The sequence below is a fragment of the Dermacentor variabilis genome, chromosome 3, assembly GCF_050947875.1.
Source record: "Dermacentor variabilis isolate Ectoservices chromosome 3, ASM5094787v1, whole genome shotgun sequence".
NCBI classification, from domain to species: Eukaryota; Metazoa; Arthropoda; class Arachnida; order Ixodida; family Ixodidae; genus Dermacentor; species Dermacentor variabilis.
Window position 1 is genome coordinate 190,674,328 of NC_134570.1, and position 26,265 is coordinate 190,700,592.

The 26,265-nt window shown below is 48.7% G+C and overlaps 1 protein-coding gene across 1 annotated transcript in view; it reads right to left on the minus strand.

Annotated features, from left to right (window-relative positions):
- The window catches only part of LOC142574962 (2-Hydroxyacid oxidase 1-like), a 49,760-nt gene that overhangs the window by 17,181 nt on the left and 6,314 nt on the right, over nucleotides 1-26,265 (minus strand). Inside the window, exons 2-5 of the mRNA XM_075683942.1 lie at nucleotides 24,513-24,675; nucleotides 22,594-22,745; nucleotides 14,082-14,337; nucleotides 13,304-13,467 (exon numbers count right to left, since the gene is read on the minus strand). Coding sequence (XP_075540057.1) covers nucleotides 13,304-13,467; nucleotides 14,082-14,337; nucleotides 22,594-22,745; nucleotides 24,513-24,661 — 721 coding nt within the window. The 5' untranslated portion in view covers nucleotides 24,662-24,675. The remainder of the gene's footprint in view (nucleotides 1-13,303; nucleotides 13,468-14,081; nucleotides 14,338-22,593; nucleotides 22,746-24,512; nucleotides 24,676-26,265) is intronic.

Sequence of the window (26,265 nt, forward strand, 5' to 3'; positions counted from 1 at the left end):
TAAAGTAGCGAGCGCAGCGTTTTCAAGAAACAATGCGCAAGCAAGGGAGATTATTGTTGCGGCACAAATATACAACCCAAAGGGTGCAACTATTTAAGAGTGAAGTATACCAATAAATGCGGGCCTGAACGTTCGGTCACGCTAGGCCGATACGACAAAGCGGCTTAAGAATACGCCGGGAATAAGATATCACCTGTAGGTACACCTTTCTCTGTTTGCTTACGGCCGCCTGTATGGTGTGCGCTTTCTTCAGTTGAGAACCACTGGGAAGAAGCACTTACAAGACGTTTTACATTACCGGTGTCTCGTCAAATTTACTACTTAAGTACTCATTGGCGCGTCGCTACGTGTGGTTGCGGTGGGATGTCACCGTTAGCTCGCAGTGCGATTGTGTTGCTCTTCAAATACGCGCGCGGTCTGCTTGTATCAACCGCAATGTATCTGCTCGTAATAGGACTTAAGTACAAGGACGCTTATGCACCGTGCACTATGTACTAGTGTGTACTAGTAAGCAGCTGTGAATGCGCTTTCAATTTCGCGTTTATAATTGCGACAGCAATCTTTGGCGAATATCCTAGTTCGTAATTTCGTAAAATTCGTAATTTCTGGAGTTAAGAAACTTAATCCTTATAATAGTACAAATATACAGTATGGTTAGGTTTAAAAGAGATTAGAAACAATTTAAACTAATAAAAAAGCTGGCAGATCCCACGCACTGTGGGAATCGATGTTATGCGAAGCAGTGTATTGGGGAACAATCAAGTTAACGCAACCATCATGAGAGCACAAAGACGTAGGCGGCTGTTTCATGACTTACATGGCACACATATCATGACAGTCAGGTCATGGACTATCATTTATGTTCGTTATACACTCTTGTCTTGTACATACCAAGTTAACGAAATGACCATGCCGACACCACGGCCTACGCGGCTGTTACATGACCTACATGACACACATATTTTGACATTCGTGTCATGGCCGATCATTTATGCTCCTCATAAACTGTTGTTGCAGTATGCCAATTTTGGTACATTCCAAGTTAACGAAACGACCATGACAGCATCAAGACGTATGCGGCTAGACAGACAGACAGACAGACAGACAGACAGACAGACAGACAGACAGACAGACAGACAGACAGACAGACAGACAGACAGACAGACAGACAGACAGACAGACAGACAGACAGACAGACAGACAGACAGACAGACAGACAGACAGACAGACAGACAGACAGACAGACAGACAGACAGACAGACAGACAGACAGACAGACAGACAGACAGACAGACAGACAGACAGACAGACAGACAGACAGACAGACAGACAGACAGACAGACAGACAGACAGACAGACAGACAGACAGACAGACAGACAGACAGACAGACAGACAGACAGACAGACAGACAGACAGACAGACAGACAGACAGACAGACAGACAGACAGACAGACAGACAGACAGACAGACAGACAGACAGACAGACAGACAGACAGACAGACAGACAGACAGACAGACAGACAGACAGACAGACAGACAGACAGACAGACAGACAGACAGACAGACAGACAGACAGACAGACAGACAGACAGACAGACAGACAGACAGACAGACAGACAGACAGACAGACAGACAGACAGACAGACAGACAGACAGACAGACAGACAGACAGACAGACAGACAGACAGACAGACAGACAGACAGACAGACAGACAGACAGACAGACAGACAGACAGACAGACAGACAGACAGACAGACAGACAGACAGACAGACAGACAGACAGACAGACAGACAGACAGACAGACAGACAGACAGACAGATAGATAGATAGATAGATAGATAGATAGATAGATAGATAGATAGATAGATAGATAGATAGATAGATACTGTCAAAGTGGTAATTGTTGGCCAAGAAATTTTTGGCATTTAAAAACTGATAAGAGAGAATACCCATAGCGATATGTAGTGCTCAATAGAAAAAGCATAGGGTCGCATATAGTAGGGTTGGGCAAACTGGAATTCGGTGTTCGCCAAGTTGGAATTTGGGAACGGGCTAACTTGAAGTTTCAAGTTGGAAAACCCCCAGGTTTCAGTTGACCCAAATTTCGAAGTTGGCCCACCCCAAGATTCGCTGGCCTAGCGCCACCTTCAAGTTGGCCCACCCCCACATTTCAAGTTGAGCTACCCCCAAATTTCAATTTGCCCACCCCCAGCTTCAAGTTGGCCCACTCCCAAATTTTAGCTTACCCACCCCCAAATTTCAGTTTTCTCATCCCCAAATTTCAAGTTGTCCCACACCTACCATAGGCTTCCCCATGCATTTTCCAAGGAGCCCTATGTATCCCTATGGGCATTCTCTCATATTGTTATTGCTTCAAATTGCCCCTAATCGCTTATAACGTTGCCAATAATTTTCACTAGTGTAACGAATAAATATCTTAACATCGCAAATCACGCAATTTTGTGCAGATACAAAGAATTACACTTTTCGTGTGACGGAGCTGGGGTACTCGCCAAAAAGTGCTTACGCGTTAAAAGAAGATAATCATTAAAACGATTTAATGCACACAAAATATAAATGTAGTGTCATATATTACCGTAAATAAATTGCCTGATTGCAAGTAAAATATTTATGTAAAATAAACAACTATCTTTTGTGCAGTTTTTGATGGGGAACCGAGAACGTACGAGTTTCGCGCGTATTCCGCGGCCACCTATATGCTGGGCCCGCAGTCTTTTGGCCCCAGGGACATCACTCGCTCTCTTAGGCAGCCTCAATGGCTGCCACTCCAGAAGTTTTAGTTTATAACCTCCTTGCCTGGAAATATGAACAAATTTATTTTTTGCGGCGCCCTCTGTGCATGAATAAAAACAAGCAAGCATTCGTGATGTATGTCCTCCAAAATCCGACAGCGCAAAAATCTCGGAAGGCATGTCCAGCTTATGTTAGGCCTAATGAGCCAAGAGAGCGAGAATGAATCCGGAAGCAATGATTTGTTGTCGAAGGATCAAAATCAACATCGATATCAAATGCAGCTACCTGTTCGGAGCGATAGTACAAAGCAGTGCAGGACGATGACTTCATAAGTCCGCAACTGCCGGCTTTCGCCTCGAAGACGCCGCCGTGTTCAGTTGTGTATGGTCGTGTAGTTAACGTGGAAATAAAATCGCCGAATCCTCTGCCCAAGAGTCCATTCCGGCCGACGACCTTCGCCGATGCGTCTGCAAACTGTAGGCGTCAGTGCAATGTCGCAGGGGCACCGAAAAGACTGAAAACGCTGTCGCCAACAGTCGGCAGACCAAAAGTCGTGACGTTTCAGCCTAGTGTGATTGGGCTTTAACAGTTTTCCCGCCAACAGGAGTTGTTGCGTAGTGATGGTGTAATCGTTAGGGTATCGGCCTAGTGTGGTGAGGAAACTGTGCTCGAAGCCGATCACCGGACAGGAAACAGACGCCGACAAAGGTGAATTTTTTCAAACTAGTGTTCCCTCCACCCCCCACGGGAGCCTTGTTCGCAATCCGATGAACATGCGATGAACATATGATCAGCATACGACCAACTATTGACAGCGATAGCAAGGTACAGCGCTGTGCTCATCAGATGGCGTTCAGTGTATATGAGGGTGCGACATCCTGACGCTCACGCAGCACTTAAGGCGACTCCTGCTGGACAGAAATAAGAGCGCCCTGTCAGCTACGAAACTTCTGACAACGTTGATGAACAGCGCGTCCAGTAGAGCTGCGCGAGTCGCAAAGTGCACGAGCTGAGACGGGCGGGAAACCGTCGGCGTTCGGAAAACGTTTCAATCGTGTTCACGCGCTGGTTTACGCGCGGAAAAAATTTTAAAGCTATGTTATTCTGACTTTTGAGGTACGCCTAATCAATTACATTCCGGAAATAGGTTTGTCGTCATGTGTCAGAGATTATTTGAAGGATTCTTGAAGGAGGTAGTTGAAGGTATTTTCTTTCTAAACGCTCGCTTTTTAGTGTGAATTTTATCTGCCTCCCCGAATGAAATTTCTCCTGCACTCACAGACACAATGTTTTCTTTCCTGATCCCCTTTATGGTGCGTCTTATTTGAGATACTATCACCTAGAAGTACTTAAGCGTGCCCGTCGAATGATCATTCCTGCAGGGATCAAAACATTTTTCTTTAAGGTATATTCGGCAACCCTTCCTGTCAAAACCCGGTTGGAGTAAATGGGATGTTTCGTGCCATGGTCGATAAACTGCCTTTTGTGTCCGCATGCTAAAACTATTGATTGTTGTTTTATAGAGAGTAGTGTTGCGTTTCGCCTGCGACACGTGGTTTTGCCGGCGCGACTGCGGCGGGGCGGCAGACATTTTGGCCCGATCGTCGTCGCCGCAACACTCATCGCCAGGTGTTTCCAGGCGCGACTGCGGCGATGCGACCGCCTAGGGATCATCCTCGCATTCCAGTCATTGTGCCCGAAACAGGCGATGCCAAAGCAGGGATCTCATTCCAGTCATTGGGCCCGAAACAGGCGATGCCAAAGCAGGGATCTCATTCCAGTCATTGTGCCCGAAACAGGCGATGCCAAAGCAGGGACCATCCTCTCATTACAGTCATTGTGCCCGACCGGCAGCGCTACAACAGGGTGCTACGAGATCGTGCTCGACAGGGTGCTACGAGATCGTGCTCGTCATGGTGCTACGGCATCGCTACGACAGTGTGCGTCACCATTAGCCCATTGTACATTCACGTGCTCGTCTTTTGAGGGGTTCCTTCTTGCCCTCAACTGCGAGAGTATAAAAACAGCTGCCCCCGGACGCAAAAAGGAGGGCTCCGATTTCTTCTGTTGAGTGAAGTGCTCTCCCGTCTCTCTACTACGGTCAAACCTGACCGCCAACTCTTTGCGATGTTAAAATAAACAAGTTGTTTCGTTGTTACCAGTCGACTCATGCTTTGCCGGGACCTTCGGATGCTTCCAGTTGTACCCCAGGCCGCCAGGCCAACGCTACCCTTGGGGCTTGCGACCCAGGTACAACCACGGGCGTCAGCGCCGAGTTCCCAACAGATCGTACCAGCGGTGCGATCCAAACATCTGGTGGCAGCGGTGGGATCGCGACAACGGAGGCCAGCAGCGAAGAGATGCAGTTGACTGTATGCTGAGCAGCTCATCGACGATCCGGGAGCAGTGCAACGAGCCCTGTGTGATGACTGGTTGCCTGCAGCGGAACGACTGCGCTGGACTCTTGGCTGCGAGGTTTGGTGAGTGCGGGACTTTCTTCTTCTGAGCTTTGCCAGGCTTTTGTTAGTGTCAGAAACAGAGCTGGTAATTGTGGTTGTCGTTGCTGCCGGGTTAGTTTGCGGCAAGACAATAGTAAGCAGTAGAGAAAGCAGCATTCAGAGCAGCCATGGATTTGAAGTCGTTGCGCAAACCGAAATTGTTGGAGCTTGCAAGAGAGTTGGGTCTGGATGTCTCAGACAAACTCAGAAAACCAGAACTGCTAAAGGCTATTCTTGAGTTAGAGGCTGAGGATGACGAGCTGTCGGAATGCCTTGAGACTATTGAAGAGAGGGAGACTGCAAAAGAAAAAGAAGAGCGTGAACGTAAAGAACAGAAAGAGCGAGAGCAACAAGAGCGTGACCGTCAACACGCTTTGGAAATGAAGCGTCTTGAGGTAGAAATGGAATGCGCTCGTAATGGAAGTCAGGCACACGGTGCAGGAGAACGCGTATTGTTCAAAATGACTGACCTAATGCGGCCGTTTAAGCTTGGAGAGGACATTGGTTTGTTCCTGGTTAACTTTGAGCGAACGTGCGAGAAGCAGGGGTTCTCTCGGGAAACGTGGCCATAGCGCTTGCTCACTTTGTTACCCGGCGAGGCGGCCGACGTAGTCGCTCGCTTGGATAGAGAGGAAGCAGAGGATTTCGACAAAGTAAAATCGAGTCTGCTAAAAAAGTACCGGCTGTCTGCGGAGGCGTTCCGTCGGAAGTTTCGGGAAAATGAGAAAGGCAGAAGTGAGTCATATACAGAGTTTGCGTATAGGCTTATGTCGAACATGCAGGAGTGGCTCAAAGAAGAGAAAGCGTTTGGTGACCACGATAAAGTTCTGCAGTGTTTCGGGCTAGAACAGTTTTATAGTCGGTTACCGGAGAACGTGCGATACTGGGTCTTGGATAGGCCAGACGTTTGTACGGTGGCTAAAGCCGCTGAGCTAGCCGAGGAGTTTGTGACGCGTCGGGCTCGCGGAGCTAAGGACGGTCAAAAGGGTGAATTTGGCTCGAAGTTTGAGAGGCCGAAGTTCACACCCATGAGAGCAAAGGGGAACACGCGTAGTGCGGAGGCGAGTGGAAGCAGTGCGACCGAACCTAAGGAGACGGCAGCAGCCGAAGCCGAACGCAGAAAGCGGTTCGAGATGAGGCAAGCGCGCGTTTGTTATACGTGCCAGAAGCCGGGTCACTTTTCGGCGCAGTGTCCGGAAACAACACCAAAAGTTGTGTTTTTTTCAATAGGCAGCACTGACGAGAACATGAAGCTTCTCGAGCCTTACATGCGAGACCTCCTCGTGAACGGGAAAGAGTGCCGAGTGCTTCGCGATTCCGCAGCTACGACGGATGTAGTTCACCCGTCTTACGTAGAACCCCATATGTTCACGGGCGAGTGCGCATGGATCAAGCAAGCCGTGGAAGCTCATAGCGTGTGTCTGCCGGTAGCAAAAGTGCTTATTGAAGGACCTTTCGGAGCGCTTGAGACGGAGGCGGCAGTGTCATCTATGCTGCCCCCCCAGTACCCGTACCTATTTTCAAACAGGTCCGATCACCTCCTGCGCGAGAAGGGGCTTTTGTTTGGTGAAGCTAGTGTTCAGGCCTTAACCAGATCGAAGGTTCGGGAGCTCGCTGCAAAGGCGGTAGTTGCGGGGCCGACGTTATCAAACAACGAAAAAGGGTCAGAGGCGCAGCAAGCTGATATTCCGAGCACGCCCGAACTGAATAAACTTGAGTCTGTAACGTTAAAGGCGCCAGATACTGGAGAGGAAACGCCCGACGCGGGAAAGTTAGAAGAGCTATCTACTGATTTGCTCATCGCGCCTACGTCAGACGGACTTGATAGGTTGCTAAAAGTCAGCCGGACGGCTTTGATAGCCGAGCAAAAAAAGGATGGCAGCCTGGAAAACGTGCGCTGCAATGTCAAAGAAGGTATCGCCAGGAAAACTGCGCGTTTTGTGGAAAGAGGTGGAGTCCTGTACCGGAAGTATCTAGACCGCAGAGGAGTGGAGTTCGATCAGCTGATCGTGCCTCAATGCTATCGTCAGGATCTGTTGCGCTTGTCACACGGGGGTTCGTGGTCCGGACACCTTGGAGTTAAGAAAACTAAGGACCGTCTCTTGCAAGAGTACTATTGGCCAGGGTGTTTTCGGGACGCAGACCATTTCGTGAGGACATGTGACACTTGTCAGCGGGTGGGCAAACCAGGGGACAAATCGAGGGCGCCGTTGAAATTGGTACCTATCATTACGGAGCCTTTTAGACGGCTCGTTATTGATACTGTGGGACCTCTGCCGGTAACAGCCACGGGGTACAGACACATTTTGACTGTGATCTGCCCAGCGACAAAGTTCCCTGAAGCAGTGCCGCTTAAAGAACTCAGCTCAGTTGAGATAGTTAATGCACTACTGTCCATATTTGCGCGAGTTGGTTTCCCTGCGGAAATCCAATCAGATCAGGGCACAGTGTTTACTAGCGCTTTGACGACAGCTTTTCTCGAAAGGTGTGGGGTAAAGCTGTTACACAGCTCAGTGTACCACCCACAGTCGAATTCCGTTGAGAAGCTCCACTCCGTCATGAAGCGCGTGTTGAGAGCGTTGTGTTTTGAACATCGAACTGACTGGGAGCTGTGTCTGCCTGGGGTGATGTTTGCTTTAAGGACCGCGCCGCATGCGGCTACGGGGTTTTCGCCAGCTGAACTGGTGTACGGTCGCTCGCTTCGATCTCCGCTTCGCATGCTTCGAGAATCGTGGGAAGGTAGGGGCGACGACCCAGTCGTGGTGGAGTACGTGCTTAAGCTCCTCGAACGCTTAAGAAGGGCACAGGAGTTGTCAGGTGAAGCAATGACAAAGGCCCAGCAGAGGGCCAAGGTTTATTATGATCGGACAGCCAGGGCCCGTCGTTTTGAGGTTGGCGATGAGGTCATGATATTGCGCACATCGCTAAACAACAAACTAGACGTGCAGTGGGAGGGCCCAGCACGAATTGTTCAGAAACTGTCGGACGTTAACTACGTGGTAAGTCTGCCAGGAAAGCGGAAAGCACAGCAAGTTTACCACTGTAATCTGCTCAAACCTTATAGACAAAGGGAAGCAGTGGTGTGCATGATGGTAAACGTTCCTGAAGAGCTTCCGGTCGAGCTTCCGGGACTAGGCTCAGTGACGAACAGGGAAGACACCGGTCAAGTCATTAGTGACCTTATCAGTAAAGCACCGCTGTCGCCCGAGCAGAAAACCGAACTACACCAGCTATTACAAGAGTTTCAAGGTCTGTTCTCTGAGAGGCCTGGTAGGACTTCTGTACTTACTCATGATATAGAACTTACCTCCCCAGAGCCAGTACGATCCAAGGCGTATCGGGTGTCACCCCGCCAGAGCGATATTATGGAGGCTGAGGTAAAGAAAATGCTACAGCTCGGTGTTATTGAGGCAGGTGAGAGTGATTATACCTCCCCTTTGATTTTAGTTGAGGTACCGGGCAAGGAACCTCGTCCTTGCGTCGACTACCGCAGGCTTAATTCCATCACTAAGGATCAAATTTATCCGATCCCTAACATCGAGGAGCGCCTTGAGAAAGTTAGTAGCGCTCAGTTTATTTCCACCCTAGATCTTGTCAGGGGTTATTGGCAGGTTCCACTTACAGAAGAGGCTAGTAGGTATGCGGCGTTCATTTCACCAATGGGAACATTCCGTCCTAAAGTGTTGAGTTTTGGTTTGAAGAACGCGCCATACTGTTTTTCAAGTCTCATGGATAAAGTGTTGCGGGGACAGCAAGAATTCGCTTTACCGTATCTAGACGACGTAGCGATATTCTCCGCATCCTGGTCTGAGCATATGGCACACTTGCGGGCAGTGCTAACCCGCCTGCGCGAAGCGGGCTTGACAGTCAAGGCTCCTAAGTGCCAGTTAGCACAGGCCGAGGTTGTCTACCTCGGTCACGTGATTGGTCAGGGTCGTCGCCGCCCCTCTGAAATAAAAGTGGCCGCTGTGCGAGACTTTCCGCAACCGCGCACCAAGACCGATATTCGGTCGTTCTTGGGTGTCGCCGGCTACTATCAGAGGTACATCCCTAGGTACTCTGATATCGCGGCTCCCCTGACGGATGCTCTAAGAAAAACAGAGCCTCAAACAGTCGTCTGGGACGAGACAAAGGAAAGAGCTTTTAGCGCCCTAAAGAGTGCCCTAACAAACCAGCCTGTGCTACGATCGCCAGACTATACAAAAGGGTTCGTTGTTCAGTGCGATGCTAGTGAGCGAGGCATGGGCGTTGTACTGTGCCAACGGGAAAATGGAGAAGTAGAACACCCCGTCCTGTATGCTAGTCGTAAGCTGACCAGTCGTGAGCAGGCGTATAGCGCCACCGAGAAAGAGTGTGCGTGTCTCGTGTGGGCCGTTCAGAAATTGTCATGCTATCTAGCCGGCTCGAGGTTTATCATTGAGACGGATCACTGCCCTCTCCAATGGCTGCAGACCATCTCTCCCAAAAATGGCCGCCTCCTGCGCTGGAGCCTCGCTTTACAACAATATTCCTTTGAGGTGCGTTACAAAAAGGGGAGTTTCAACGGTAACGCCGATGGCTTAAGTCGAAGCCCCTAACGTAGGAATCAGCCTCAAAATTGTTTGTTACTGATGTTTTTCTTCCTGAGGCAGAATTTTTTTAACATATTGCTTTTGTTTAGTGTTTCAAAGTGATGATATGCTTTCTAGTGCAATTTTTCAATTTGTGGACGCGTTCTGAGTGATGCTAGACTACTGTAAGGAACTAGGCAGTGGTATAAAAAGGGGAAAGAGCCTGGCAGGGCTTAGTGAGGGTTGTGCCGTGCTTGCTGACTGAGCGGTTGAGTTTCAGCGTAGTTCTAACGCTTGCCGGGAACGAGAACAAAAATGTGAACTCTCCCGAAGTCACTTTGCAGTGTCCCGTGCGAACCTGAACGAGAGAACGAGGCCTTCTCTGTGCGCTGCGCTCAAGAAACGTCGAGGGACGCCCGACTTCGGTTATGTGCATCATCGAGCGACATCCCTCCGGACAGCGGATGCAGTCCCCTGTCCATCGGGATCTCCTTCCCCCGGCGGGGCGGTCTGTTGCGTTTCGCCTGCGACACGTGGTTTTGCCGGCGCGACTGCGGCGGGGCGGCAGACATTTTGGCCCGATCGTCGTCGCCGCAACACTCATCGCCAGGTGTTTCCAGGCGCGACTGCGGCGATGCGACCGCCTAGGGATCATCCTCGCATTCCAGTCATTGTGCCCGAAACAGGCGATGCCAAAGCAGGGATCTCATTCCAGTCATTGGGCCCGAAACAGGCGATGCCAAAGCAGGGATCTCATTCCAGTCATTGTGCCCGAAACAGGCGATGCCAAAGCAGGGACCATCCTCTCATTACAGTCATTGTGCCCGACCGGCAGCGCTACAACAGGGTGCTACGAGATCGTGCTCGACAGGGTGCTACGAGATCGTGCTCGTCATGGTGCTACGGCATCGCTACGACAGTGTGCGTCACCATTAGCCCATTGTACATTCACGTGCTCGTCTTTTGAGGGGTTCCTTCTTGCCCTCAACTGCGAGAGTATAAAAACAGCTGCCCCCGGACGCAAAAAGGAGGGCTCCGATTTCTTCTGTTGAGTGAAGTGCTCTCCCGTCTCTCTACTACGGTCAAACCTGACCGCCAACTCTTTGCGATGTTAAAATAAACAAGTTGTTTCGTTGTTACCAGTCGACTCATGCTTTGCCGGGACCTTCGGATGCTTCCAGTTGTACCCCAGGCCGCCAGGCCAACGCTACCCTTGGGGCTTGCGACCCAGGTACAACCACGGGCGTCAGCGCCGAGTTCCCAACAGATCGTACCAGCGGTGCGATCCAAACAGTAGGGAAGCCGTGTTTTTCTGGGACATTCTCCACAGAAGGCATAAAAAAGATTTAGATATCACACAATACACGATTCATTTCTTACCCTTTAAAGCTCCCTTCGAAACCCGCCATAATACATGTTCATGTTACTTGGTCTAGAAAGCCTTTGGCGCAGTAGAATTTGCGACAGGCAGACTCAACCACCACGAAGCACTCGGCAGTTTTTTTCGGGAATCCGCTGCTTACGGTCGCAGTGTGTGCGCTGCACAAGAAACTCAGCCGTACTGGATGTCTGTATTGGACGCTTCACGTACTTCTCTGACTTGTAAATGTGTCTCCAGTTGCCTTTAATTTATGTAACGCTTTGTTTTTCTGAAAGTTAATTATCACGGCGAAGTAGTCGACGGGGTGCAAAGCCGGTTGGTCGTTCCGTAGTCAAGCGAACACAGCGAGAGTCAGGGTCGAAAGAAAAAGAGAAAAAAAATTTTCGACTGACAACGATACAACGATACAACGAACGATTACCAGTGAATATAAAAACTAGCACTACAGAAGAATACACTTAACAGAGTTCCACCAAAACAGAGTTCTAAAGAAAACACATGACGGCATACGCATGTGCGGGCCGCAGCAGCATTTCCATAAACCATGGAGTCGACGGCAGAGCTTTCCCCAAGAACGCTGGCGAGCCGATCTTATTGTGGTGAATGCTATTGCTACGCTGAGTGGCCGGCAATATACTCGTCCTGCTCGCCGGTTCTTATTCCCGCGACCTTCTGGCGCCCGTTAATCGGAGCTTCGCCGACTCGAATAATGCCGCACCGTGACAGCAATAAAAAAAACATTCTAGTGGCTTAATGGTTCGAGTAGCGGGTTCTTGTTTTGGCGGCAGCGCTATCGAATCCTTCATTATTATTTATGTATTTCTTTATTTATTCAACACGCATATCCAGAAAATCGCACCGACGAGTGGTCCGAAGGGCACACACACCTAGCAGGTCATAACAGCACATACGTTTAGGCTGCACTAGCTCTGGAATCGGCCCGTGAAAAAGGCTATAGATACACTCGATACAGAAAAGTGGTGCTAACTCACTGAGGAGGGCTTAGTCTTTAAAATATACCTGGAACATCCTTAGCTGCGCTCTCCTCCTGCGACGCAGTGCAACAGACTGCAGCTTAATGTTAGCTATATCTCGTCCTAAATACAAGGTATTTATTTGCGGCCCGCCTCCTTAATTCCTCTGCTAGCGTCACATAAACTTCCTTGACGCCAACTAGGGTCTCTGGGAATGGGCTATTGCGTATGTGCCACATGTTCAATGACAGAAAAATAATAATAATTTAAAGTTCTCCGGCGCTGAGTGCAGTCAAACCCACGTCACAAATATTCAGACACACATTCACACACGCGCCGCGCATGGACTTCACTGCAGTGGCGCTGTATAGCGAAGCGTGCACAGAGGAAAGCGTGAGGGCGCATTCCGGCTGCATACACGCCTCATACATGACATGTTTCAGCTGTTGCACTACAGTATGTCGACGCATTGGTCCAATGCTAATCGCAGGAACGTCGACATTCATGGCGAAGCGGGTTTTGGCGTATTTTCTCGTGTCTCGAAAAAAAAAACGAGTACGTGGAAAGGTTAGTTAGATGTTTACAACGTGGCGGTTCCTAGTATAGCACGTTGGAGGTAGTTCTGCACCAGATGGCCGAGCGAGGGAAATGAATGGTTTTAACATAAAGAAGTAACATTTGCCACATATCTAGTAACGTAAGTTGGCGTGAAACAGGTAAAGTGAAGAACGGCACATACGCACTGCCGCATATCAGGGACCACATTTGTCCCAACCATTAACCAGTGATCCAAGTTGACCAGATAACCTGGTTCCCTCATCACAGCAGCCCCATGCTTTAAGCATTAGCAGCAGAAGCTTGATGTGGGCGAGTTGGTTTTGCATACTTGAAGAGCGCTACGAAGACGCGGACTCAAAGCGGAACATGTACGACGGACAAAGCGCCTTGTCCGTCGTACATGTTCCCGTTTAAGTCCACGTCTTCGTAGCGCTCTTTTCTTCAAGTATTTAAGCATTAGACCATGGACCAGTGACGCAAGTTGAAGACAGACAAAGACCGAAAGACCGTTGAAGACAGACAGACTCCGGAAAGCGCGTGAAGTACTCTAAGAACGCCTAGTGCATTACTAGGACATCACGCTCACCCGTAAGGACACCCTTGACGACCACAGGTAGCTCTGAAACAGTGCGCAGCCATTCGATCTCCTTGAAGGTGGCGCAATGCATGGCGCTTACTTCGCGGGAGTGCTCGCTCACGGCAGTGCAATCGGGCCTGTGGTAGGAAAACGATGCATCCAAGTTGGCGGTACTGCAGAAAAAAGAGGTACGAAAAGAGAATAAGCAAGCATGCCGCATTAATGACGTCGCCGAACACGCACACACACATAAATCCGTCCGTCCGTTAGTTAGTCCATCTCTCAACATTTATCCATCCGTACATTCATCCATGCGGCCATCCTTCTTTCCGCACCGTTCCGCCCGCTCACTCACTCACCCACCCTTCCTCCCACTAAGCTAGCCATACACCAACGCATCCATCCACCCACACACGCACCCATTCATCAATCGGTCGAGTGCCTCCATCCATCCATTCATTCGTCCTTCCATTCGCCCGTACATCATGTCCATTAATCTATCCGTCCATCCACATCCATCTATCCGTCCAGCCAATAGTCCATTCATTCATCCATACACAACCATCCGTCCATACATAACTATCCGTTTGTCCGTCCATACATCTATCCATCACTCACGTCCATACGCGCACCCATTGATCAATCCGTCTGTTCGTCGGTTCATCGATCCATCCATCCATCAGTTCATCCATTAATCCATCCATCCATCCATATAAATCATAAAATGCCGGTTTACTGCTAAATATAATTTGTGCAAGAGTGTAGGTGTTCTGAAACGCTTGCGGACCTGAGTCCGTGGGGAAGGCTATGCGGGTACTCGTGGCGGCTGATCTTGTCTCCGTCGACCGGAGCGTCCGCGGTCACCACGATGGCCGTGCAGCCCTGTTGTGCGGCCCTCTTAACCAACGATTCGGTGAGGCACCTCTCGCTGAATAGGTACACCTGCTGCCAGAGCACGCAGTCGGGCGCGTTGGCCCTGACATCCTCCAGCGTCACGGTGCTCAAGCAGCTCAGGATCATAACAGTTCCGACCTCCTGCGCAGCTATGCCGTACAGAAATAGAAACAGAGATCTTCCGGAGTGCCCTTACCGAAATGCTTACTCAAACGCGTGAACAACTATCGGCACCTGCATTTACAATAACGTAGAAAGATAGAGGAGTTGGAAATCATGCATACTTATTAATGAGCGCGAAAACGACGAAAGCGTTAGTCGGCGTTCCTCCTTCTAACTCTGTGTCTCCCGTTGTTTTCGCGCTGACAGGGTGCAGGAGTTAAGTGCAGCGGTCGACTGAGAAGCTTTTGACACGTTAGCATTCTTAGGGCACTTCACGCGCTTTCCTGGCACCAGTTCTTTCTCTACCTATGTTTATTTTTATTTATATATGCATATACCTAATCGTTTTCCCGCCTATCCGGGTAACTGGGTAGTCCGCGGTAGAATGGGTTGCGCATCGGACTGCTGAGCTAGGGGAGCACCTAGGGTTAGAAACCAACCGTCGTGCCAACTTGGGTCGTCGTGTATGTGACGATGTGCACATATGTTCCGGTCTTCAACGAACCTCTTTCACGCCTAAATGGGTAACTGTCGATGCGGGAATGGGTAGCTAGGTATCGCTGTTCAAAGAAACTCTTCGACGCCAACTTGGAGCACTGGCTAGTCGGTCTGTGCTCAACTTCAATGAACCTCTTTGATGCCAGCTTAGGTCACTGGGTATGTACCAGTAGGCGTGTGCCGCTCTTCAATGAGCGTCTTTCACACCAACTTCGGCAACTAGGTAATCGCCACTAGGAATGTAGCCCTCTATAATTACAAGAGAAATATCGTTTTAATTTCTGCAACGCTCAACGAAATCTAACCGGCACCGAGCGCGGTCTTTAAGGCAGTGCAGAGCAACCCGGCTGCATTCCGACCCGCTGATCTCGCGATTGGCGATTTTGACCAGCGAAATGTAACATTATATTACCTTTGAAATTTCTCCCTAGGTGGGTAGAACTGAAGCCAGTTCACATGGGTTGCTCAAGGAGAGCAAGCAGGCACTTTAGGGTTTAGCAAGCTGCGTCACAAATCTAGTGGGTACATGCCACTGTTCAAGGGACGTCTTTCACACCATGGCTTTACCGAGCTGCGCCATAAATGCACTGGGTATGTGCAGCCTCTTCAGTTAACCTCTCACCAACCTGGGTCACTGTGTATGTGCCAGTGGGGTGTGCGGCCAGAGAGGGACCAATTATCACCGTTCGCGCGCACTGGCCTGCCACGCATCTCGTCTCCGAGGCCACGCGGGAACTCCTCGGCAGCGCCACCAGATGCCGCGGCATGTCCAGAAAGAAGCGCGAGATAGAAGGCCGGCTGCCACGTGAGGCGTTTCTCAGAGCGTGCACCGGAGCGCCATGCATTTAGGACGCCACGCACAGGTTTCGCTGTGGTGACATTAGATGAGGAATTGGTAATTGAAATGTCCAGTGTGTCGAAATACCAGAAAAGGAAGGTGACCATTATTATGTGCCTGTTTAGACATTACCGAAGCGTATGACCACGCGCATCGGAACATTTATTGGGATATTCGTGTAAAGAGAAGTATTATGCAACGGTTGTACACAACTTTTGAGGGATATTTACCCATAAAGTATCGTTTGTATTGAATGCGAAGGGGTGAGGAGCAAGGAGAAAATTGATATATTCTAAGTACTGAGACAAGGGTGCCTGTTATTCCCGCTGTTGTCGATGGGATGTACGCTAAGGATGGAAGTGGCATTAGAAGGAATCAACAGCGGGTTTATTCTCATATAAACAGATGGGAAGGATTGTAAAAAAGGAGCTGCCAGGCTTATCTTATGCGGCGGACATCATGTTGCGTGCTAACAGACAAAGCAATATGCAACGTCTGGCTAATATCTTTGAGAAGGAACGTCAGAATTCAGCCCTGAAATGTAACGTTGTAATATCACGGCGCATGGCATTTAATGAAAACAGTGAACATACAATGTGAGTACAGTGTCAGGAAATACTTCCGGCAAACAATTACACATACCTTGGAGTAAGGATACACGAAGACGATAGATACATGAAAACACAGGAAATAAAGCAATAATGGCACAGCGGAAGAGAAATGCGGCCGTAATTGTACGCAAAGTGCTGTGGGTAGGACATTGGGTAGGACAGTGACAAAGATGAGAAAGATACAAAGGGCAAAGATAGGTAGGGCATTAGGCAAAAGAAGAAAAGAGCTTGATGGCACAACTCACCGCCGCATTCCAAAGGGGGCGCTCATCAAATTCATTCATACGTCCAGCCGTAGCCTCATACATAAATCACTTCGCCGCTGGAAAAGTGTTGTGTCGATATATCTTTCAATGATAAGTGCGTTATCGTCGATAATCATCGTGATATGGGTTCTGCTTATTTTTTAAATTTTTTTCTTCACAGGCATACGAATAAAAGCGACACAAGTTTTATAGGATGCAAATATAGTTCCTATAATTTGCATATCAAAGGCCATCACGTGCCGTGGTGTTCAGCAAACATTACTGCCCTGACGTACGGTGACACTGCTGCACAAGTACGGTTGAACGACCGCAACATTCTCATGAAATTTGTTGACTGCATGCCGACTGTGTACTGCTGTGGAGGCAATCGATTGTGCCCTCTTTGACTGCCAAGGCGCCGCGTTTCGCTGAGGTTTTTCACTGTGTGCCCCTCAAAAGTCTTTACTCTTTCTTGTACATTTTGTCGGCGTCATTCCAAGCTTCGTCACTGACGTTTCTTGGGTTGTGCCGGTCGTCAGGAGAATTGGCGGGCATTTATATTGGCACTCACTGATCGCTTCGTTGATATACGCGTATCTTTATGTTATGAGTATACACTCGAATTATCGAAGGGCAGTCACCAGAAGCGTATTGTAGATATACGACATACGAGAAAGGTTAAGCTACTTTAGAAAACTCGTTCGTAGCCTCATATTTATGCGACTCTGTGAAATATCACAACTACACTTTAAGGCGGCGCTCATGTACTCGTACATGGAGGTGTTCTTGCGTCGGAATTTAACGCTACATTTCGTAATCTATTCTGTTTCCCTTTCTTTGTTTCAGAACAAAAAAGAGCTGCCGGTGTATAGAGCACCATTCGACTATGAGGGCCGACGCAACAGTAAATATAGGGCTTTATAATGTGGTTGAAAACGTTCAATACATCCCCCGACTTCCAATATGCGACACGTGAACCCTGAAAGTTGTCACCGATCTTGTTAAATGCATGAAAAAAGATAAGGCTGTATTTGCTGGAAGCCAAATTATGTCTGCAATATCGAAGCGAGCATTGTATGGCACGCGCAGTCGATAGGAATAAAGAATAAGGTACAGCCGCATCCTCGCTAAAGAAATGCAAACGCAAAAGTAATATACATTTCGCGTTGGATAAACACACACAGAGAGGCAGAACGAAAAACTCTGGAAACACAGAATCCCTTCGCTAGTCGCGAGGAGAGGTGAGACACGACAGTCTTAGAGGTACGGTCAATTACAGTGCGCACAGGGGCAAGAGCAGGAAACATCGAGGAAGCGACTACATATACTGTACTCGTCCAGGTGTGCACCCTAGTGCACAGTACCATTGATCACCTTCTAGCCCGGTCTCAGGTATGCACAGAAAGCAAACACTATCGGTTCCAAGTGCAGTAAACGTCATCTGTGGAGGGGGGGGGGGGGGGAGGGGAGGAGCAGGACTAACAAGCCATAGGCCTTTTTTGTTGTTAACATGAAAATAAAAGAAAGACATCCATGAACCTTTGAAGATGGTCTAGGCTATTGCATTTGACATAGTAGTAATAAATACAAAGTATTGTTATGAAAGAAAGAATGTCACACATTCCGTAAATCGAGAGCATAGTAAGCGTAAGAGAGTAAGCGAGGGCCAAATGTAGTTCCGGACTGTCTAGAACATGCAGAAGGCACTCATTCTGTGTGCAAAGAAAACTTTTAGCGTACAACGCGAGCTTTCACGGCCTGTCGTGCTCCTTGCCCCCCGTTCCGGGTAGTCTCATCCGTAGAAAGAAGGCATCGAAGACTTCGCCCGAGTCCAGCTGTCACATTGGCGATCATTAAATATGAGAAATTCTCACCGTCGCCTGCATCGAACGGGTTCTTGTCCTGTTTCCAATATTTATAACGTTAAGTATGCAGATGAAAGTTCTCTCTGGGTGGCTTCTAGCCCAACTAGCCAAATTAAGGGCACAATGCGAAACGCACTCGACATCTTCTGCTACTATCGCTATTGACGTTCCGTGTTCACCAGAGAAAACCGAACTTATCGTCGTGCGCAACCCTCGGTGGCTGCCTCCATCTATATAACATTTCTGCTGCCGCTAATTTACTCCAGCCAAGGCGCATCAATGTCGTTAGCCTTTACAGTCAGAGTCATAGGGCTTCTGCTGCGCGATTCTGCGCTAGGGGGAGCAAATGCTGCACATTGATTTGTTGAGTTTCCTCGTGCTTCCGTGGCCTCACAGAATCAGACGTGCCGCGCCGCTGTAACGCCCTTATAGCCCTACACTAATTTGCGCACCATCGATGTGGATCATTTACATGCAGATAAAGCTTGCCCTGTCAGCTCCAGCAGGTCTCTTCTGCTCCAGAGGGGGCGCTCGCAACACGACAGACGAGATCCCCCTCCGTTCATAAACGGAATCAACAACTTCCCCTATGCTTCACCCAACAGTGTCGCACTATCATTGAGCGCTTAATCCATTCCTACAGCTATCTCTGTACTTCCTCGTTCTACATAAAGCCTTCTAACAGTCACTTCCCTTCCACGCCGCAATGCATCCCTAATATGACGTTCGGTTGCGTGAAGCCCGCATTCAATACGAATACCTCGCCCCCAATACACACCCGCGCTTTCACCGTTATCACACTGTCGCAGTACTTAGTTATAGTTCATCACGCACTGTTTCCTAATACTGATCTTACGCTTTTCGACCTGCATGCCCTCGCCACGGGCTTCCGTCATCAACCTCCGAATTCTGTGCAACCTCCGATCGTCATTATTCATTCCCTGGATGCTTGCCGCACATTTCTTCAGGGCACATTTACTCTGCACTTGCCTCTCTTATAGCATAATTCGTACGCACACTGGCGGAGGTACGCACACTGTCAGGAAATGAACGGCATTAGGATCTCGCTCGTGAACCTTAACGCCAAGTTCCCAACGTCCCAGAGCCAACTCCCAGCACTCCGCGCCCTACAACTAGTGCCCTATAATCTCCTTATAGGCGCGTTTTCATTCCTGCCACGATACGACTTGCAGAGGGAGCGTGGTGTTCTCTAACGGCAGGCATGTGCTGACGCAATACTTTCTCCAACCCTCGTCCACCTTCTTCGCCGGTTCGCAGATGAACCTGTCTGCCCTTCTTCTGTGAGTTACCTCGTAGCGCATTCTATGGGAAGGCCCTACACCGCTCAACCCACCTGTCGTCTTTCCTTCTCTTTCCGTGTCCCTCTACATATATAACCCATCCGCCAGGCCGCTTACAAAGTCCTTTTTGCCAGCACCGCAGTACCAGGTGGATTTTGTCAATGCTGCGTTGAAGAACTACCAGCTAAGCGTTGTACTCAGGGCTTCCTCGGCCTCCATCACAGAGCTTAAATATGACATATCTTTGTTGAAGCGCAAGCTGAACAAGGACAACAGAAAAGCACATCTTACACACACAGCGCTGTGTGTGAAATGTCAGAACGAGCCCACAACCTTCGCATGCGAAAGTGGATGAACAAACAACTTGCCGCAGGTGGGGAACGAGCCCGCAACCTTCGCATGCGAAGGCTCGTTCCCGACCTGCGGCAAGTTGTTTGTTCATACACTTTCATTTCTATTAATTTATCGTTTCTGTATTTAATTTATTAGGCACAAGTAATTTCCTCTATGTTGTTTTTGGTGTCAGTGTTTGTTGGCTTGTTATGGTATGACTAATATAAAATCGGGCGCCTCGGTTAACCACCTTTCTTCTCGTTTAAACAGTATGCAAGCCAGTTTTCATGCGTTAGCATTCTTAGAGTACTTCACGAACCTTCTGCGGGCCATTAAACTACGTATGTATGTTTAAATGTCTGTATATATCTATGTGTCTACATGTGTTTGCGTGTTAGTATCTAACCGTTTTACCGCCGACCTGGATAATTTAGTAGTCAGTAGTGGAATAAGTAGCACATCGGGCAGCTGTGCCGACGTAAGCAAGTTCGAAAGCAAGCGTCGGACCATCTTGGGTCACTGAGTATGTGGCAAAATCTACATTCGTGCCGCTCTTTCACGCGGACATAGGTCACTGCAGACGCGGGACTAGATGGGTCATCATCATCATCATCAGCCTGGCTACGCCCACTGCAGGGCAAAGGCCTCTCCCATACTCCTCCAACTATCCCGGACATGTTCTAATTGTGGCCATGTTGTCCCTGCAACCTTCTTAATGTTATTAGTCCACCTAACTTTCTCCCGCCCCCTGTTGCGCTTCCCTTCTCTTGGAATCCAGTCCGTAACCTCCTAGGTGGGTACCGCTGCTCAAAGCAACCCTTTCACGACGACTTGGAGTACTGTGTATGTGCCACTCGGTCTGTGCCATTCTCCAACGAACCTGTCTGACGCCAACTCTGGTTATCGGGCATATGCCAGTAGACGTGTGCCGCTCATCAGTGAACGCCTTTGATGACAACTTGGGAAAATAAGTATACGCCATGGAGAATGTGCCGCTCTTTAACAACGAATACCATTCCTAGTTCCTCCGCTCCTGAGCGGAATCGAACCAATCACGAGGGATTCTCAAGGACAGCGACTGGACGCATTAGCAGGCTGCGCCATGAATGCACGAGGTATGTGCCGCTCTTCAATGAATCTCTCACCAAGTTGGGTTACTGAGTATCTGCCTCTGAGTGTACGGCAAGCGAGGGAACAATTCTTAGCGTTCGCAAGCACCGGCGTGCGATGCTCCTAGATGGCGCAGCGGGTCAATAAACAAGCGCGAGGGAGGAGTCCGGTTGCTACATGACACGTTTCTCAGGCGCCATGCATCTCGGACGCCACGCGCAGGTATCGCGGTGGCGACGCTAGATGGCGACGAGCGCTTTTAGCGAGGCGCGAAACAGGAGTCCCGCAGCTGTACACGCCTCGTGCATACCTCGTTTTGACGGTGGCAATGCACTGTGTCGCCGCGCGATGCTAACGCATTACCGTCGACAGTTATCGCGAGATGGCTTCTGCTGAAATATTTTACGCAATTAATGCGTGGTTTTAGGGAATGTGAATGAGTGACAACAAATCTGCAAAATATAGAAGTCCGAGAACCCACATAATAACAAGCGGGTAATAAAAGATGCGCCAGTAAACAGTTAAGGCACATTCACAGCGAAATCGGAGCGTCTAAGCGGACAAGCGGATTTTCAAAGCGGCGAGGCGGCGAGTGCCCGCGCCTGTTCAGACCGGTCGCGTTGCCTGGCTACCGCGCCGGCGGGAAATCGGGGCATCTCGCAATTTCTTTAGCAATTTCAAGGACGTGCCGCCATCTCGCGGCACTTTGGGTTTGTGCGCGCACTTTCGATATTTTTTTCTTCGTGGGTCGGCGCGCTCCCGTCCGCTATCTACTTCAGCAAAATGAGCTCAGACGAAGAAGACGAGATCGTTGGCATTTTACTCGCCACTTGTCTAGTCGATTTTCAAGATTTGTTACAGCGCAACACAAGACAAGGACAAAAGAATGTACAAAGTGACGACACGGCGCCGTGTCGTCGTTTTATACCTTCTTTTGTCCTTGTCTTGTGTTGCGCTGTAACAAACCTTACTATGAATCCCAACCAACTGGCCCAACTTGCCGTTTTGACGCTTTTGAATAACAGAAGCGAAAAGCCCAGAGAAAGACATTCGTTTACATTCATTCACCAGCGCTTCCGCAGTGTCGGGTTCTGATTGGCTGCGGCCAAAGCAGCCAACTTATCCGCGCGGAAAAAATCGGTCGGCGCGATCTGGCCAAGCGGCCGCATTTTTTTCCGCAAAGCGGAAAATCCGCGGCCGCTTGGCCGGATCCGCTTGTCCGCTTGTCCGCTCCGCCTTCGGTGTGAACGTGCCTTTATAGCGGGCGCGCTAAGTGGCAAATCAAGTTAACACCCACCTCCCTTTTCTCTTCCTTTTTTTTATCTATCGCTCTAATGCTGGGGACCGCTTCGTAATCATGTGTAACGAATGTTTTTTTTTTGCGTAATACAACCAAACAGGGCGCAAGATGCCGTGCAGTAGCTTACCGCGGGGCGACCTACCTTGCGCCGTGCCAACTTCTCCCACAGGGTTCGCGATCTTGTGAGCCGCGGACGGGGACAGACCTAGGGGGAAAGGTATTGTGTGGCCGAGCACGCTGGTCGCCGTCCTAATCGTTTCCACGTCAATGAGCATCCGGGGCCTGAAGCGGAACCTATGTCAACACCCCGGGTTAGGAGATCAGTAATCCGGGCGAACCAGGAGACGAAACCGAAGCGGCATGAGCAAGCAAATATTCCTCGATTTGTTGATATAGCCATTCTTTATGTAAGAGGCACATGTTTGATATTTCTCAGGAATACACCGCAATGTAAAATGTGGTGGTTTTCAAACATAAACAGCATTTATTTGATAAATGCGAAGCGTGTCTTTACCTAGACGGAGCGAAGGTCAGAGCGAGCTTACACGCAATGACGCGACGAAGTTTTAATTACTTTTTGTCTTCTCAAAACGTGGCCCGATTCGGGAAGTAGTGCAATCTAAAAATGTGGATATATGGTGCCAATTATGGTGGCCCGATTGGCCGCTACCGGACATAGTGGAAACAAACACTGGATGTAATGCGAACTTAGGAGAGACCCGCGGTGGCAGGTGATGCACATGACTGCAGACGTGAGCTCCAGCACCGAGTATGTTGTTGCGCTAGTCGATTCATAGGTTCAGCCATGTTTTAAACTGCGCGAGGAAAACAAGGCACGAACACAAGCGCAGGCGCACACACAAAACGCAGATTTCAATATGAGTTTTATTTCATGAAGGCAGGCAATTTATAAATTTCTTCTAAATAGAACAGCAAGGAAAACTCGCAAAATCGTGCCCAAGTCAGCGGCGCAAAACGGCAAGGCCACGAGTGCATTAAGAGCGCGGGAGAGTCCAAATGTCCCCACTTCTTTCCTTGATAGTGTGATAAAGACAGTGAGTTAACACACTTGTCACCTCCTTTAGCGATGTACGCCTCGATGAATTCTCTTTCTGTTTTTGATTCTGCCTTCGAAAGCAATTTATTCCGCTTCAAATAAAAAAGCTGTTTGCTTTATCTCTGTTCCATGAAATATCTCTGTTCAATGAAACAGCGCACTGTCAACAAATTTACACCTTACATGATCCTTAAGGCTGCAAATTGGTCTATATACATCACCACCTTACACCCCTAAATGTGTAAGAGTAAGAGCTATAGACCAATTTTACAACTTTAGCTATAGACTAATTTATAGAACAATCTTTTTGTGAGTTAGAAACCAAACTTTACAGCATTACACTCATCAAGGTGTCAAGGTGTTTTAGAGTTATACAGAGTTACAGTGTGACAGAATTGTAGAAAGAAAACACGGGTTGAGGGTGAAACATCGGTTTACAGTGGAAGGTAAATTGTGTGGTTTAACGCAACGAAACTGACCCAGAGTTTTATGATGTACGTCTTATAGTGGGAAGGCTCTGTATACATTTTGACCACCTGGCGTCCTCTAACGTGCTCCGAAAACACAGTGCACGAGCGTTCCTTCCCACCACTCCCATAGGAATGCGGTCGCCGAGGCCCGGGGATGAACCCGCGACCTCTTTTTTCAGCACTGCTACGCCATAGCCAGGCGTCACCACGGTGCGTAGCTTTCGCTTCCATCCCCGACGTCTATGGCCTTCTCTCTATCCGAACTCTCCATCTTCGACGTAATGAATTGGACAGTATTATTTACCCTCCTTGCCATTACCGTAATGGAGTTGACGTGGCAGTAGTTGACTATGTGATCCTTGCCTGCAAGTTATTACGCTACCTTTAGCTTTCAGATAAGTTTAACAAACATGCCATTTGTTACAGTAGCGGACTAGTGGTAGAGGGAAAGAAGTGAGATGTAGACATATGCTTGCCCACTGGCTAAGCTGTCATTCAAAGCGAGAGGGCGTGTCAGCTGTGCTATACACATACCTCTGGAACGCGCGCGTGTTCTCCAAGGCGGTCTGCTCTTGTCCCGCTCCGATGGCGATGTAGGTTCTCGCGCTTTCTTCGAGCTTGGCCTCGGCTAGGCGCTGAACGTCCGCCACCGTGACCGCCATCGGGGCTGTTGCGTTACGCATCTCCAGTGACCCTGCTACATCAACTGAGATCAGTGCGCCACTTCATCCTTGCCTATATGCGCATGAGACTTTCGTTTTGCGTTATCGACATGACTATAATGAACCACGAAGCATGAACTCTTATAGAGAGCACCTTAAGGAATGAGCTGCTGTGCCATGTCCTACGTTGGCGATAAACTACAACAAAAAGGAAAGAATGCCGCAGCTGGGTCATACCACGCCAAGTGTCCCAGGCGTGTCGTGTGACCGTCTAAGATTTCGCTTTAAAAGTAATAACTATTTACTGGCGGGCGCAGTTATTTCCCAATACATTTCTGCTGAAAAAAATCCCCTGTCCCGTGAGATGCTCTCAATATTTCTTCAAGTACGGGAAGTATGGTCCTGCAAAAAATACTATTGAAGTCATTTTAGTCATTAATAAAGAGAAATTGGACATCCACCCGTTCAAGCAATTGCTACAAAGGAAACCCATACGGGTTCCTCGCAAGAAAAGCCTGATAGTGGAAGAAAAATTCATCCTGGTCCGGGACTCGAACCCGGGACCACCGCCTTTCCGGGGCAGCCGCTCTACCATCTGAGCTAACCAGGCGGCTAGCAGATGGCAGGGCGAAGTCGAATTTGTCGACAACACGAAGCATAGGTAAGGGGGGCAAGGCGGGTGGCAAGGTGGTCCCGGGTTTGAGTCCCGGACCAGGACGAATTTTTCTTCAACTATGAGGCTTTTCTTTCGGGGAACCCGTGTGGGTTTTCTTTGTAGCAATTGCTACGAACGGGTGGATGTCCAATTTCTCTTTATTAATTACTTCTCTCCACCTTGCGGGTTTCCGCAGAACTACTACGTCAAATCATTTTAGTCACTTCACAACTTTGCCATCTCAACCTACAATGATTCATTTTTAATATGTAAAGGTGCTTATTGACTACTTCGTCGGACTAAATTCCTAGGCAGTTCCAAATACAGACAGACAAATATCTATCAAATTTGACCATTTCTCCAGACAGAAATGCTGTCGATTTGTTTATTGCAATATTTTACCAGATCGTCCCAGACTTGTAAAACAAACTAAAATTATTTAAGCACCAATACACCTAAGAAATTTTCAAAAATTACATGCCAAACATAAAAAATCTTGTTTTTAGTCCACTTTTATTCACGATTTTGGCAATGGGGTACTCGTCGTAAAGGTATGAAACAATGTTCACTAGATAAGCCTGTCTACTGGCGTTTCATTTACGTCATTATTTCGTTTTATATCGCAGTGGCTGTCTTGCATCAAACAGTCGGTGTGTGCAGTTTCCTATTGTAATGCAACCTTCTTCAGCCCGTGAGGGCTCGACTATGCTGTCCACTTCCAATGCCTATAATTTTCTCTTTTTGTTGCGTTTTTGTCGTAACTCCCAGATAGTGCAAGGAGCCGAAAAGTCGGGCCGAGAGGTATTTTTTTCACCATCATTAAGTTGGTCTTTTTTTCGTCGATTTCCCCACTTTACAAGGATATTCCAGGCAGAGCTATTCGCTATCGCTCTAGCTCTACGAAAAGTTTACAAATATATTTCTTCAGCCGTTATCATGGCCGACGCCTTGTCTGTTTTGCTGCTTTATC